At 43.9% G+C, this 16,102-nt stretch overlaps 2 protein-coding genes across 2 annotated transcripts; both read right to left on the bottom strand.

The window, feature by feature from the left end:
- Positions 1 to 922: 922 nt before the first annotated feature.
- Positions 923 to 5,378, bottom strand: LOC125085062 (interferon-induced protein with tetratricopeptide repeats 1B-like). The gene is made up of 2 exons (XM_047703193.1): positions 5,374 to 5,378; positions 923 to 2,807 (listed from the first exon to the last, which is right to left on the bottom strand). Exons 1-2 carry the CDS (start codon positions 5,376 to 5,378, stop codon positions 1,937 to 1,939), a joined length of 876 nt encoding a protein of 291 aa, XP_047559149.1. The 3' UTR covers positions 923 to 1,936.
- Positions 4,321 to 7,014, bottom strand: LOC125084605 (interferon-induced protein with tetratricopeptide repeats 5-like). The gene has a single exon (XM_047702121.1). It carries the CDS (start codon positions 6,923 to 6,925, stop codon positions 5,885 to 5,887), a length of 1,041 nt encoding a protein of 346 aa, XP_047558077.1. The 5' UTR covers positions 6,926 to 7,014; the 3' UTR covers positions 4,321 to 5,884.
- Positions 7,015 to 16,102: the final 9,088 nt, after the last annotated feature.

Genomic DNA, 16,102 nt, shown 5'->3' on the forward strand with positions numbered 1-16,102 from the left:
TTACTTGAAGCTTTTAAATTATTATTCACTGAAGTTCAAAAGTTTCCTTCATACAGACTATACATTTCTTGTTTATGTCTAGGTTTTTTTTTCTCTGAACACATAAACCTCCGGACTATATTATCATCGTGAACATATGGGAGGAATTTTAGAGATTGTTAAAATATATTTACCAATAAAGATTTTCATTACGTACTATTCAATAAAGAGATAGTCACAAAGCATCATGCTCTTTATAAAAATGCCAGAGTTTGCACTTAAAGTTAACTCCAAGAGGAGGGGGTCTTCTTTTGGATTATATTTTTAGAGTTTTTCCATTTTTAATGTTTATATAATTTTCCCAAGCAAACGTATTTTGCAGCCCAAGAGAAATCTTGATGATCATGGATATGACATTTTTAAATTGTTGGCCTCTGTTTTTAGCTTTTCTTAAATGTTTTACCTATGTTCATAAATTATATATCTGTGATATACATTTGTTTGTGGTAGTTTTATGTCAGTACAGACACAGGCTATGATTAAAGCCCACTTTTAAACCCTGTCCTTAGGGATTGTAAAAACAACACCTCCAGGGAGAAGAGATTGTTTTGGGCAGCTCAGAAGGAGGGGCCATTGAGGCTAATGGGCACTGAATCTAAAACTGTAAAGAATGGGACCTCTGATGACACCAGGAAGGTAAGGCACAGCTCTTTGCTCTGTACATGTGCGGTTCCATGTTGTCTCCAGCCTCCTGAGCTGGGAGGCTCTGGCCTTTATCCTTTGGACACCTGGTTCTGGACAGAGAACTAGAAAGAAAGTTTGTGTTCTTTTGGGTTCTATGGAATTTGGTAGTCAGAAAGAAAGAAAAAGAATTGTAATTGGATTGCAGTGGGCCATGTTCACAATCTCCAAATGCTTCTCAATTGGGCATATGAGTATGTGTAGTTTTGAGCCTGCCCGGGACTTACCCTCAGAGAAAGGCCTTTGAGGATAGGCTGTGCCATGTGTCTGCTGTTTCAAGGTGGAGGGAAAGGTGCACGGGAGAGGATGAGGACTGGCACCCAGCAGGAGATGAGCTGTGATTGCCTCTGTCACTTTCTTTGAGGAGAGCTCCCCATATGCAGTAAAATGTATGGGCCTCCATCCCAGAAAGTCTCTTCTTCAGCTGCATCTGCCAGGGAGTGAGGCCCATGACTGTGACTGAGGAGAGCTGTTAAAGGCTGTCCGATAGGAGCTGGGGCTGCGGGGTCTTTACGGTGAGACACCGTCAAGGAGTGTGGACTTGGGTCAGTCTGGTCTGCATACACGTCCAGACTCTACCACTCAGCACATTTGTGGGTCTACACAGGTGACTTAACCACGGAAATTTCTCCCTCACTAAAAAGTGAATGACAGCAGTAACTACTTTATGGGGTTGTTGTAAGATTTAAAAATAAAATACGTAAGTTCATTTATCAATCAATAGATGTGAATCAGACGGTTTTGCAGTTGATTAGGAGTTATTTGAAAATGAAACACAAAACTCTGTTGGAGAGTGATGTGACCAAGATGGTGAAGTAGGGGAACCCACCTACCCCAGGTGAGATCCACAGTTACATACTTTATTCATGAATAAAAATAGCTCCAGCAAAGCTCAGGTGTCCACTTACCAAAATTCAGCAACAGTGGAACAAAAACAAACCAAAACAACCCTGAGAATAACTGTCAAAAAGAGGAGGACAGCTTCATTTTGCCCCCTGATCCCACCTGCCCTGGCTGGTGCTGCTCAGTGCCCACAGGGAACTCCCAGCCAGAAAGGGTTCTCTCTGGGAAAGGAAGAGCCAGGTGAGCACCCAGCTTTCTGAGCCTTCCAGGTCCCCAGGCAAAGGACCTCCTTTGGTTTTGCTCCACCCAGACACTGGCAAAGCTAAAGCATGTATGGATGGCTAGGAACAAGGACGAGCAGGAGCTACCAGTGTCAGCACATGGCGGTACGACCATAGTTCCCAGGGACCCCCGCCCTGCAGAGGCCCCAGGCAGTTCTGGTCACTGAAGAAACCAGTGGGCACTCAGTACAGTTGTGATGTGGAAACGTCTTGCACACTCGTCCCACCTTCTCCACATACATCTGAGCGTCTGCGTGTCTGCCCAGGTGGTAGGAGACCCAGGCGAAGTTGCCCCAGGTGACCAGACTTCGGATGTCCGCTTGCTCCGGGTGCTCCCGCCCGATCAGCTCCTCCGCCCGCCGCAGGCACTCCAGCGCCTCCTCGTGGTGACCACGCAGGTGTTTTATGTAGGCCAAGAAATTGGACATCGTAGCTTTGCACTCAGAGTTTACCGATTCGATCTGGTGACACACTCTATCTTCTAGATCGCCTAAGACACCATCTTCCTTAGGTAAGTTCCACGTGAAATGGCATTTCAGCTGTGCAAGGGTTTTCTCCAGAGAATCCTTGTTGACCTCACTGTGGAGAAAATAAACACGGTCACTGGGACACGCACCTGCGAGGCACTGCCCCTGGGACGTGGTGACAGGTTGTGTCAGCTCGCCAGGCTGTGAGGTGCCCGAGCTCTCATTAAACGATAGGTCTGGGTGTGTGTGACGGTGTCCCCAGGAGAGATGAGCCGCTGACTCGGTGGGCAGGGAAAGCAGACCGCCCTCCCCCGGTGTGGACGGGTCTCGCGCGTCTGCTGAGGGCCCCAGTCGAACCCAGAGGCAGAGGAAGTGTGAATTCTGTCTGTCTGTCTGTCTGTGAGCTGGACACTGGCTTTCTCCTCTCCTTGGACTGGAGCTTATGTCATTGGCGTTCCTGGTTCTCAGGCGTTCAGACTCGGACCGGAGCCTCTGGCTTTATCCCTCCAGGTCTCGGGCCTTTGGACTCTGACTGGAATCACGCTTCTGCTCTCTCCTGGGTCTGTAGCTTGTGGCCAGTGGACCGTGGTTATGAGCCTCAGCTTCCATATCGTGCGAGGCAGTTCTTCAGTGTTTTAATATCTAGTGAATTTTAAAGTTGTTTAATAGACTATAAAGTCTAATATTTAAATATAGAGGCTTGGATGCCTGGATGGCTCAGTCCATTCAGCATCTGCCTTCTCCTCAGGTAATGATCCTGGGGTCTTGGAATCGAGTCCCACATCAGGCTCTTTTCTCAGTGGGGAGCCTGCTTCTTCCTCTGCCTGAAGCTTCCCCTGCTTGTGCCCTTCCTCCCTCTCTTTCTCTCTCTGTGACAAATAAATAATATCTTAAAAAATATAGAGGCTTATAACTATATTATTGTTTTGATATCATAATTGTATTTTATTGTGTGTAGAGTCCCTACTTGGGAACATAACCTTAATTACGTTATTCCCAATGGGGGAAAATGACTTGTGCAAAATAAAATATGTGCTGCAAAATGTGACAGATGCTGCTTTTTTTTTTTTTAAGATTTTATTTACTTATTTGACAGACAGAAATTACAATCAGGCAGAGAGGCAGGCAGAGAGAGAGGAGGAAGCAGGCTCCGTGCCGAGCAGAGAGCCTGATGCGGGGCTCAATCCCAGGATCCTGGGATCATGACCTGAGCCAAAGGCGGAGGCTTTAACCCACTGAGCCACCCAGGTGCCCCACAGATGCTTCTTCTGACAGGTTAGGACTTCAGTCTTGAATTCCAAAAATACTTGAGTAAAGATCATTCCCTTTCCTGTTCTTCCCTCTTGAATGAGCAAATAAAATTAGTAAAATAAACCAAAACAGCAGAGACTTAAGTAAAGCAAACATTTAAAAAAATTTGGGACGCCTGGGTGGCTCAGTTGGTTAAGCAGCTGCTGCCTTCGGCTCAGGTCATGATCCCAACGTCCTGGGATCGAGTCCCACATCGGGCTCCTTGCTCATCAGGGAGCCTGCTTCTCCCTCTGCCTCTGCCTGCCATTCTGTCTGCCTGTGCTTGCTCTCTCTCCCTCTCTCTCTCTGACAAATAAATAAATAAAATTTAAAAAAATTTAATTCATGAAATACATTGCAGTATGGATGTATGTTTGAATATGCATAGAAAACATACCTGGAGGGATACTTATTAAACTGTTAACAGGTTGCCATGAGGGTGTGGAATTGGATTAGGGTGAGGAGAAGTGCTCTTATTTTTAAATCCATATGCTTCTGTTTGTTTAAAATTTTACAATGAGTGGGGCGCCTGGGTGGCTCAGTGGGTTGAGCCGCTGCCTTCGGCTCAGGTCATGATCTCGGAGTCCTGGGATCGAGCCCCGCATCGGGCTCTCTGCTCAGCAGGGAGCCTGCTTCCTCCTCTCTCTCTGCCTGCCTCTCTGCCTGCTTGTGATCTCTCTGTCAAATAAATAAATAAAATCTTAAAAAAAAATTTTTACAATGAGAATTCATCACTTTTGTAATATAACCATAGAAATTTTAAAATAAAAGTAGTAACAATAAATAAAAAATATACATACATAATAGCATCAAGGCAGTGGCAGTGTGGAGAATCAAGTCACATGGTCCACTTTTCCACTAATACTGTGGTGGTAAATATAATTGTAGATGATGATCAAAGAAACAACGGCAGAGACACCACTTTCAGTAGGATCTCAATTTAAAAAGCCCCCCAGGCATAAGCGCTCTTAAGCAGTAGGCCCTCCAAGGTGGATATTCAAACCAAAAGCAGGGCTTAACTGTTCCTGGAAGATCTAACTGTTCCTGGAAGATCTTGTTCGTCTGAAACCTTTAGGCAAAAGAAAAAGCTACACAGAAGTAGTTTGGGGTACTATAGGAGTTAACCAAAGGCCAGAAATTAGGGGTACGAGAACCACCCAGCCCAGACCCAAAACCAAATCACTGAAACCTTAGTAATCTATGGATGTAGAATGGGGACATCTACTTTACCCATTTTTTAAAATAATTTTTTGCAATTTCTCAATCAGCTTTCTAATCTGCTTTCTGTCTTAATTTTAACCTAAAAATTCTGCAGTTTTAGTTGGAATAAAATGAGTTCCATTTAGGTTAGGTTTATTCTTCTAGTTAAAAGACCAGAAAATCTTGAGACAATGATTTTCCATTGTTCATTTTTTTCTCAAAACTGTTTCTAGTTACGCAGTGAACATTTTGGGGAGATAATATCTCTGATTTCTCATGGGTCCCTAAAGTCCTATATTTAAAGAAATACTTTTCCCCCTCTTTTAGTTTTTTTCTCCTTTTATTGAAGTCATCATAGATGGCAGACTCTTTATTGTTACGAACTTTTTCTTTCAACAAAAGGGAATCTTTAAGTTACTATCAGGCTAATGGTTAAATATCCTCATCAGAGTCAGAACCCATAGGATCCATCTTTTGCAAGTTATATAGTTGAGCTTTACTAATATAATTTTGCATTCCTGAAAGAGGGTTCTTGACCTAGGGGTCAAAGGCTTATGCAGAATTATGCTCACTGCATAAGTGAGCAATATGGGAAATTTGACAAAATTTAATCAGAAAATTATTATTATTTAAAGATTTTATTTATTTATGGGGGTGGGGGGAATGGGCAGAAGGGGAGGGAGAGGGACAAGCAGACTCCGTCTGAGCTGAACTCAGAGCCAGACATGGACTCAGCCCTGTGACCCTGAGATCATGACCTGAGCTGAAATCAAGAGTCAAACACTTAATTGACTGAACCACCCAAGTGCCCCTAATGAGAAAATTACTATAAATAGCAGAGATAAAGGGGATATAGTAATAATGGCCATACCATTTTTGAAAGACACAACATCTGGGATTTTTTTGTTTCCAAATGGATTACATCATTTTAATTAAAAAAAAAAATCCAAAGGTTCATCCCATTTAGGATGATGCCTGGTCTACAGTAAACATTCAACAAAAATTGCCTCCATAATTAACAATAAAAATATATGAGCCCCACAAGGGAAGAAAAGCTTAAAAGCAATTTCCTAGAGCATGTATTTAAATAGAAAGTCGAAGCTCACAGAGAGCAGCAAGGGACTCTGCATTTTCTGGATCTAGCCTCTGGGCCTGCTCACAGTACTCAACAGCTTGCCTCCGGGCTCCCTCCAGCTTGTAAACAAACCCCAGGGCACTTAAACTCTGCACATCTGATGCATCATGACCAAGTCTCTTTACAGCCAGTTTCTTCAGAACACTTATCAGTTTGGGATGGAGGGATGACTGGTCACTGATCTTTAAGGCCTCTAAATAATGGCGCATGGCAGTACTTTCTGATTTATAGTGAAATTCCTGAAAGCGGCCATAGTAGTAGTGGATCTGATGTTTGTGATCATTGGTTATGTTCTCCAGATGAAGGGCTTTCTGGAATACCTCTTCAGCTTTGCTACACTGGCCTGCCTCCACATACATGCTGGCCAGGTCCGTGTAGACAAATGGGAACTTGGAGTCTCGTTGCACAGCTACTTCGAAATGAGATACAGCCGTTGTAATAAGCCTGTCCATTCTCAGTTTATCCTCCTCTGTAGGTCTGTTGTCTGTAGCCTTCTTGATTTCAGTCATTTGTGCCCTATAGCAAAGTCCCATCTGGTGATGCAGGAACGAAGACATTGGTGTCACCTTTAAGGCCTTTTTCAAAACTTCAAGAGCTTTGTCCCAGGAATTTTTTCTCCTGTAGAATTTGGCTGTGTAACGAAGGACATGAGGTTGGGAAGATACCTGGTCCAGGATTTCTTCAATATACTTTTCCCCTTCATCTTCTGCTTGTACATCTTGAAGCTTCAGCGCCGGTAAAACCTTAATGTAGGCATTACCTGGATTCAGGGTGACAGCCTTCCTCAGTGGGCCCAGAGAAAAGCTCTTTATACACCTGTGTCGGTCAGTATCGTCCAGCCAGTACACTGTGATGACATAGCCGATGTTAAATTCTGGATTGTCAGGTTCTGCTTCCAGAGCCTTCTCAAAAGCCGCTTTTGTCCTGTGGTAATACTTGCCTCCAAATTTCAAGAGTGCCCACCTTTTCTCACAGTCAATCTCAGGCATTTCCAACTTGTAGTCAGAAGGACTGGACAGTTTCCTACAGACAGTCCCTATCTTGTCTAAATGCTTCTGAGCTGGGGCGCCTGGGTGGCTCAGTGGGTTAAAGCCTCTGCCTTCGGCTCAGGTCATGATCCCAGGGTCCTGGGATCGAGCCCCACATCGGGGTCTCTCCTCAGCGGGGAGCCTGCTTCCTCCTCTCTCTCTCTCTCTCTGCCTGCCTCTATGCCTACTTATGATCTCTGTCTGTCAAATAAATAAAATCCTTAAAAAAAAATCTTTAAATTAAAAAATAAATAAATAAATAAATGCTTCAGAGCTTCCTTAAGCTGATCCATGTGATAATACACCCAGGCATAGTTTCCCCAAGTGACCAGACGTCGCTCTTCTTCTCTTTCCGAGCACTCTTGCTGCATTATGTCTTCTGCTTGTTCCAAGCATTCTAGGGCATCTTCATTTTGGCCTTTTAGGTGTTTCATGTAGGCCAGTAGGTTATAAAGAGTAAGTCTGGATTCTGTGGTGACGAATTCAAGCTGCTGCTCAATTGTATCTTCCACATCAAACAGAATGTCTTCCTTAAGTAAATTCCACATAAAGTGACATTCCAAGTCCAACAGAATGGCCTTCAAGGGGTCCTTGGGAATTTCACTGTCGAAGATAAAATCCTTTTTAAAGTTTTGAAGAAATAAGTCCATTTTTAAACCTTAAACAATTGTTCTCTGCTCAGCAACCAAACTGATTTTCGATTGGAAATCGAAATTTACAGTTGAAGCACTAGGCCCCTCTAACTTTATATTAGTTTCCTCTGCGTACACCTGTATCCTAGAAGTATTTCATTAAATTCTCATTATTTATTGCAAAACCAGTTCCGGAAAGATGGCAGGGTATCAGTTTCCTTTTGGCAGTCACTAACTGCCAAATACCACCTATTTTTATGGAGAGAAATTTAAATGTTTTGTTTAATAGCCTTGAAAATTAAGAATCATAGATCTATAAACAAACATAAAAGTCAATAACAAACATAAAAGTTCCATTTCTGTATTATGAGTAGGAAGGGAAAGAAGAACAGTGAGAAATAAGAAAATAAACACACTGACAGAGATATGGAAGCTGCACCAATATATCATTTTTGCTGAGGGAGGAAGGAAACCCCACAGAGAGAGAAGCCTCAGAAACAGGAACAGGTCTACCAAGAAATGGGGAAAGCAGAAGTTGGAGGTAGGTAAAAAGGAGAGTAACAGATTTCAAAGAAGATAAGGAAAAGGCAAAAGGAGGCTGAGTAATAAGCTCAGTAGGGTATTTTTTTAAAAGATTTTATTTATTCATCTGAGAGAGAAAAATAGAGTACAAGCAGGGCCAGAGGGAGAGGAAGAAGCAGATCCCCGCTGAGCCAGGAGTCGATGGTCCCAGGAACCTGAGATGATGACTGAGGACAAAGGCAGACGCTTAACCATCTGAGCCACCCAGGCACACCAGCTCCATAGGCTTTGCTATAAGTGCCGTGTCCTTCTGTCCTCTGGGGTTGTGGTCAGGAGTAAAGGCTAAGACCTATTACGAACTTATCAGTGCCCTTAATATTCACTTCACATATATTTGCCGAGCTCCCTTTGTGCGAGACCCAGTATAATTTCTGCAGAGTCTACTGGAAACCAGATCTCTGAAGCTCGGAAGATGAAGGGGAAAGGAAGGGAATGGAAATATTTATTTATTACGGATGGCCTTCTATGTGCAAGGTCTTCTAAATAACACTGGGGATGGAACCCTGAATGAGACAAAGCCCTGCTTGTACAGAGCTTATACATACATCGTCACTGACAACTCAGCATTTCAGCCAAGGTCCATGGAAGTGACCCAGAAAGTGTACACAGTCCAGGGCTGTGGACATCAATGGCTTTGATTTGGTGAGGATCTCTTCTCTTGGATTTCGTTTCTGCAACATCCTCTCCCTCTACTCTCGGTGCATATGATTTGAGATGGGCTGTCCACCATTCACTCCAGTCTGGGAAGGTACAGGTTTTTCCTGCTATTCCCTGGTCCCAGTGATTTACTCAGAGATAGTCCCATTAAAATATCATTTTGCTGAAATGGGACTTTGCTAGAACTATGTCTCTTCCTTCTAAAAATTTTAAGCTGATAGAATATCAGTTTGGATTTGCTGGTGGGCATCTTTCTAAACTTGAGGACAGCCTGCCTGAGAAGGAATCTGACAGGGCGGAAAGTGGAGCTTCGACAGGCAGAAGGTCAGGATGCCCAAGATAGTGACTTAACAGCCTTGCCTGGATCACCCTGTCTACTCCTGAACTTCTCTTCACCTGAAAAAATAACTCTCTCTTTCTTTGTTTAAGCTAGTTTGAATTAGGTGTCTATTATCTGCAATGGACAAAGTCCAGATTAATACTCCTCCTTTTACTTGTTTGTTTTGTTGATGGTGGTGGCGAGGCAGACTTTCTCAATCTCCCACTGGCCACAATTAAGAAATATACAGAAAAAAAAATCCCTTAAGGCTTCTTTCAAACAGAGAAGTGCCCTGCTTATATGATGAACAGGATATACTGTGTGAGAACGTGCATGCATGTTTCCCTTTCCACACGGATCCCCATCCCGACACGTATTCATGTGAATGCTTATGGGAACTGTAGTACTACTTCCATCAAAACATTTATCGACCGTGTCATGTCATCCATGTCAGGCAATATTCTACTTGAAGTGGATAAAGTAGTGAGCAAGTAAGTTCGAAAAATGCCCTTTCTTGATGGTAATTTCATTCTGGGAGAGGAGGAAACAAAAGGAATTGAAAGAAAAGAAGTATGGAAACAAATCAATATGGAAACAAATGGACAGTGTAATAGTGAGGAGTGTTAAAAAGAAAAAAAAATCAGAGTAATGGTATAACAAGGGGGGGGTGGCGGGAAGTACTAGAGTTAAGATTGTGAAGGAACAGCCCATGTAGAAAGGGGCAATTGAAATAGATCTCAACAGCGGAACAGAGGCAATCCTAAAACCTGAGGGCAGGATGGTCCAAGCCACTGCTTCTCAGCCAGGGTGCTTTAGCCTGCTTGGAGACATCTGCTGATGTCTGGAGACAACTGTGGTCATCACACTGGAGGAATGTTACTGACACCCACTGGGTCAAGGCCAGGGATGCTACTAAATAGTTTATTCACACACAGGGAGATCCCAACCGCCACGAGTTATCGAGCCCAAAATGTCAGTCATACTGAGGTTGAGAAACCCTGGTTTGGGCTGAGGGACCAGTGGGTGCAGGGGCCCTGAGGTGGGAACAGCCGCCACGTGTTCAGGGGACCGAAGGAAGGCAAGTGCATGGCATACATGGTGAAGGGGAAGAGTGGAAGATGAGGCACGGCGGCAGCGGGGACAGAGGTGTGGGGCTTGCAGTCCGTGATAAGGGATATTAATTTTACTCTCACTATAATGGGAAACCACTAGGGAAATGAGAATGTTTGATACAGTCTTAAAAATACATCCCTCTGGTTGCTCTGTGGAGAATGGACAATAGGGGGGGCTCAAGAAAGGAAGTTGGGAATCCGACAGAGAAGTGTGTATTCAACAAATACTTATCCAGAGCATTTATTCAGGGCACTGTTCTTTTCTTTTTTTTAAGATTTTATTTATTTATTTGACAGAGATCACAAATAGGCAGAGCGGCAGGTAGAGAGAGGGGGAAGCCAGCTCCCCGCTGAGCAGAGAACCCGACATAGGGCTCAGTCCCAGGACCCTGAAATCATGACCTGAGCTGAAGGCAAAGGCTTAACCCACTGAGCCACTCAGGCGTCCCATCGGGGCACTGTTTTAAGTGTTGGGATACAGCGGTGAACAGAACAGAAAAAAAAGGGAAAAAAGGCCGGACTTCATATATCTTACATTCTAATGAGGGGCCAGGGGTGGGGAGGATGTGCCATAAGAAGACCTATTATAATAGGTCTAATAGAAGAACTATTTTCAAATAGTTGAAAATATAGAGTATGTGAGATGGGTAAGAAGTAATAAGGGAGAAAATAAAGCAGGAAAGGAGAAAGGGGAGGCTGGCAGGGGATCAGATAGGTCATTAACATTTAAATAGCTTGGCCAGAGCAATCTCCCTGAAAAGCGTGAAAGCAGCTATTGAGGGGGATCCGAGGGGAGAGCCAGGCAGCTGGTGCTGGGGCTGCAGCGGAGGGTTAGGGAGGTCTGGGTGGTTGTGTGTGAGACAGAGCTGACAGGTCTTTCTAACGGGTTGGGTGGGGGATAGAACAGAAGGAGAAGAGGGAATCCAGGGTAACTCTTAACACTCTGACTTTAGAAACTGAGTGGGTAACTGGAGAGGGCTATTTGGAAATGTTAATTCTGACATGTCAGTTAGACCTGGAAGGGAAGAGGTCATGTATGAACTTGGATATTAATGAAGAAAATAATAGGGATGAAGAGAGGGGAGTTAGAACTAGGGATATAAAATGGGGAGTCGCCGGTGTGCACATCAACTGTAAAACCGTGAGTTCTAGAATGAAATTACCCTGGGAGTGAGCACCTAGGCAGAGAAGAAGGTCAAAACGAAGCCGTACTACACTCCAGGTCAAGCAGAGTAGGAGCAGGAAAGGAGGCCAAGCAGGAGCAATGAGTGTGGGGGCTGGAAAGCACTGGTATCATGAGAAGAGCCAATATTGTTAAAATGTCCATACTTCCCAAAGCAATCTTCAGATTTAATGCATTCGCTACCCAAATACCAACAGTTCTCACAGAACTAGAACAAATAATAATAAAATGTGTATGGAACCAACAAAGACCCTGAGTAGCCTTGGCTATCCACAAAACGAGATCTCAAGGTTTACTACAAAGCCGGAGTCATAAAACAGTCTGGCACTGGCACAAAGCAGACCCAGAGATCAGTGGAGCAGGATAGAGAGCTCAGAAATAAACCCATGCTTACGTGGTCAATTAATCTTCAATGAAAGAGGCAAGGATATACAAATGGAGAAAGAGTCTCTTCAACAAATGGTGCTGGGGAAGCTGGACAGCTACTTGGAAAAGAATGAAACCGGATCACTTTCTTATACTATACACAAAAACTCAAAATAGGGGTGCCTGGGTGGCTCAGTCGGTTGAATGACTGACTCTTGGTTTTGGCTCAGGTCATGATCTCAGGGTCGTGGGATCCAGCCCCATGTCGGGCTCTGCACCCAGCAGGGAGTCTCCTGGAGAGTCTCTCTCTCTCCCTCTGCACCTCTCCTCTCTCACACACTTGGGCGCTCTCTCTCTCTAAAGAAATAAATAAAAATAAATTTAAAATATATATAAAATAATAAAATAATAATAATATAAATAAATAAATAAATAAATAGAATTAAATAAATAAAAATAAAAATAAAAAGTTTTAACCATGAAATTTTTAATGACTTAATGATATGCCAGTGGGAATGATCCAGTATCAAAATAAATAAATAAATAAATAAATAAATAAAATATAAAAAATAAAAATAAATAAAATCTTTTAAAAAGATATACACATGCACTTATCTACAAGTGCCACCTTTTAGTGACTGTAGGTTCTAGGCCAGACTTGCCAACAGAAACTTCCTGCCATGATGGAAATGTTCTTATCTGTGCTGTCCAATACAAAGGATACTAGCCACAAGTGACCACTGATCGCTAGAAATTTTGGTACGGTGGCTGAGGAACTGAATTTTAAATTTTATTTACTTTTAATTAATTTAAATAACCACATATGACTTGTGGCTCCTGTATGAGACAGAACTCTGGAGACACTGGGCCTGGGTCTCCAGCACGACAGGTTAGAGCTCTCCTTTAACTTAAAACTGTTTGCTATTTTATTCAAGGTGAAGAGCTAAATTAAATGGCAAATCAAGATTAGATTTAAAAAAACAACTTTGTACATATGACCTGGGCTCACTGCAGAGTTGGTTCAATAATGTAGATGCTGCACCATTTATAATATTCTATCCAGAATTAAGCAGATGAGTACTCAAAAAACAAAACAAAACAAAAGAAACCCCAATAAAACCAGACGCTGCCTTTCATTGCTAGTTTAAATGCATGCCAGGCAGTGTGCCAAGCACTTCCAAATGACATTTAATTTTTATAACATTTTATTATTTTCACAGTTGTATGGATGAGGACTGGGGGGCAGAGATTAAATTACACGTCTGAGTTTACTCAGCTATAAAGTGGCCGAGCACAGATTCAGACCTCATTCTGCCTGACTGTGTTTAAAGCTAATGTCTTTCTTTCTTTCCTTTTTTTTTAAGCTAATGTCTTCCAACCATAATGTTATACTACCTCTTTTTTTTTTATTTTTATTTTTAAAGATTTTTATTTATTTATTTGACAGAGAGAGATCACAAGTAGACGGAGAGGAAGGCAGAGAGAGAGAGAGAGAGAGGGAAGCAGGCTTCCTGCTGAGCAGAGAGCCCGATGCGGGACTCGATCCCAGGACCCTGAGATCATGACCTGAGCCGAAGGCAGCGGCTTAACCCACTGAGCCACCCAGGCGCCCTACTACCTCTTTAACATAAATATTGGAAGTTGTTTTTTGAGTAGTTTACTTTAAAATATAGGATATATGTAATGTATTAAAAATTCATTTTGCCTGGGGAGGACCTAAAAAGACAACGGGAAGGGGTTTTAGAGCAGCTGAAAGAACAGCTAAGAGGTCTGTGTGGCCGCCCAGGGGGAAGGACAAGCCAGGTTCTCTCCCTTTCTGGGACTGTCTCCATTCTGGAACTCTGGAGAGATCCAGCGTCCCTAGGGTTCTCTTAAGAATGAGAATTCTGTTTCTGGTGGTGCAGTTCCTGTGTGGCTGCCCGGGGGGGAGGGACAAACCAAGTACTTAAAGGTCTCAGGTTAATAAAGTAATGGTTTCAAATACAAGCCTCAGTGCAAAGTCCCAACATTCTACATTGTTGCGCTTGCTTGAGATGGAGCCACTTCTCACTAGGACTTGCAGTACGGAGTGCTTCAGATAAGAAGTGGCAGAGGTGTTTATTTCTTTAAGCATGATTAGGGCTCCCTCAAACAATTAAAGAGCTAGGTAAATAGGTATTAAAAGTGATCTGGGGGCGCCTGGGTGGCTCAATCCGTTAAGTGTCTGTTTTCGGCTCAGGTCATGGTCCCAGGGTCCTGGGATTGAGCCCCTCATTGGGCTCCCTACTCAGGGGGGAGCCTGCTTCTCCTTCTCCCTCTGCCTGCCACTCCCCTGCTGTACTCTCTCTCTGTCAAATAAATAAAATCTTTATTAAAAAGTGATCTGAAGGAAGGGCAATGATCTTAATTATCAAAGATATAATTATCATTAAAAGAAATGAATTTGGGGCGCCTGGGTGGTTCAGTGGGTTGAGCCGCTGCCTTCGGCTCAGGTCATGATCCCAGGGTCCTGGGATCGAGCCCCGCATCGGGCTCTCTGCTCCGCAGGGAACCTGCTTCCTCCTTTCTCTCTGCCTGCCTCTCTGCCTGCTTGTGATCTCTCTCTGTCAAATAAATAAATAAAATCTTTAAAAAAAAAAGAAGGAAGAGAAAGGTGTAGGAGAGGGTTTCTCAACATTGGAGCTACTGCCATTTGGGCTGGGTAATTCTGTTTTGTGGGAAGCTGCCCAGCATCGTGAGCTACGGAAGCAGCATCCTTCCATGTGCCCACTAGATGCTAGTAGCACCCTGCAGTTGCAACAGTCGAAATGGTAAGTTGCCGAAAGCAACGCCCCCGCACCCCCCAAGGCAACTTTCTCTTCTCCCCTCACACCTCCCTCCTTGAGAATCAGTCCCATAAATAATACCCTTGTGTGTTTGTTTGACTTCATTTGAGTTCATCCTCGCAACACAACCTGAGAGAGAGCGAGCTGGATTTCAGGTAGGAGAGGAGAGCTCACCACAGATGAAGAGCCGTTGGGGATGGCCCTGGAGTTCAAGAAGAGGCCTGGGTGAAAGCGTGGACATCAAGGGAATGTCAGAGAAGGCCTGTTCCCTTCCACATGGGACTCCAGAGTGGTGGTGGCTATTAGCACATTTGGTGTGGCTGGGGACAAGCCACAGAGCTGTGGATGCAGACTGAGGGTGGGACATTCAAGCTGAGGCAGGCTACGGGGTGGGGGTCCCCATTCCCAATGCAGTTCCCGCATGAGCAGCAGCAGGCGAATGGAGACATCGGTGGCCAGGAGGGTCCCCAAGGAACTGAAGCTTGCCGTAGTGTGTAGACAGTAGTAGCAAAGATCTGGCGTGGGGCACCTTCGCAGTAGTGAATGGCAGGAGCTGTGGCTTGGTGTGATTTAGGGGATGTGAGAGATATTCCCTAGGCACTTGGAGAAATTTTGGAAACTCTAAACGAGCACACCAGCTAAGGTTCTGCCAGTCATTTCCATGGGAGTAGCTAGCTTCTAGAAGTCAGCTGTCAATTTAGAGACTTCTTGGTAATGCATGGAGATGGTCACGTGTAATTTTGGCAATAGCGTTTTCAATACCAAAAAGCATCTCTTTTTCTGGATTTGCTGCTTGTTGTTTTTCTCCGCAAACATCCAGGCTCTTCCCCGGGTTAGAGCTACGGAGCCCTGAGGGTGCAGAGACCTCCTTCAGAGTAAGGAGGGAGGAGTTAGAGAGATGGTATTCGGTTATAAGACACTCTAATAACTGTGGTCTCTGCAGACTGTCAAGCACACTTCACATAAACACATCACATAATCCGGACACTTATTTTGCATGAATGAGCTCTGTTTTCAGGCAGCAAACAATGGATAGAAATACCTGGGAAGGGTTGCCTAGTCGAGAGTCAGCCAATTATCCAACAGTTCTTTACACTGAGAATTTCTCGTCTGGGAGAGTTGGCAGTGGTCAAACTCATTTTTAGCACCACCTGGCTCCTACCCCAAATATATAGGCACTATAAGATGCCATTTTTTCGCTCTTCTAAATCTCTGGTTTTAGTTACAAGTGAGTGGGGAAGATTGCACCTCTGTAACTCTGATGCCTGCCCTTCGATGATAAAAATTCTATCCCTTCAATTCCTGTAGAATTCTGGTAGAAATCCAAAGGCCTGTGCAGTCTGTTTGTGAATTCCTTGAGGACTTGTATTCTTGTGGATCAGGGTCCCCAGCAAGAAATGCAGGCAGCCTCTCATAGTTGGAAAAGGTACAAGAGGGCTTGTCCCCAAGAACCTCAGGAGGCAGCGTGGCTGTGCCAACACTT

Source organism: Lutra lutra, chromosome 14, assembly GCF_902655055.1.
Source record: "Lutra lutra chromosome 14, mLutLut1.2, whole genome shotgun sequence".
NCBI lineage: Eukaryota > Metazoa > Chordata > Mammalia > Carnivora > Mustelidae > Lutra > Lutra lutra.

Bases quoted from the DNA above. Each gene is read 5' to 3' on its own strand.
- LOC125084605 (XM_047702121.1), bottom strand. From the start codon at position 6,925: ATGCCTGAGATTGACTGTGAGAAAAGGTGGGCACTCTTGAAATTTGGA.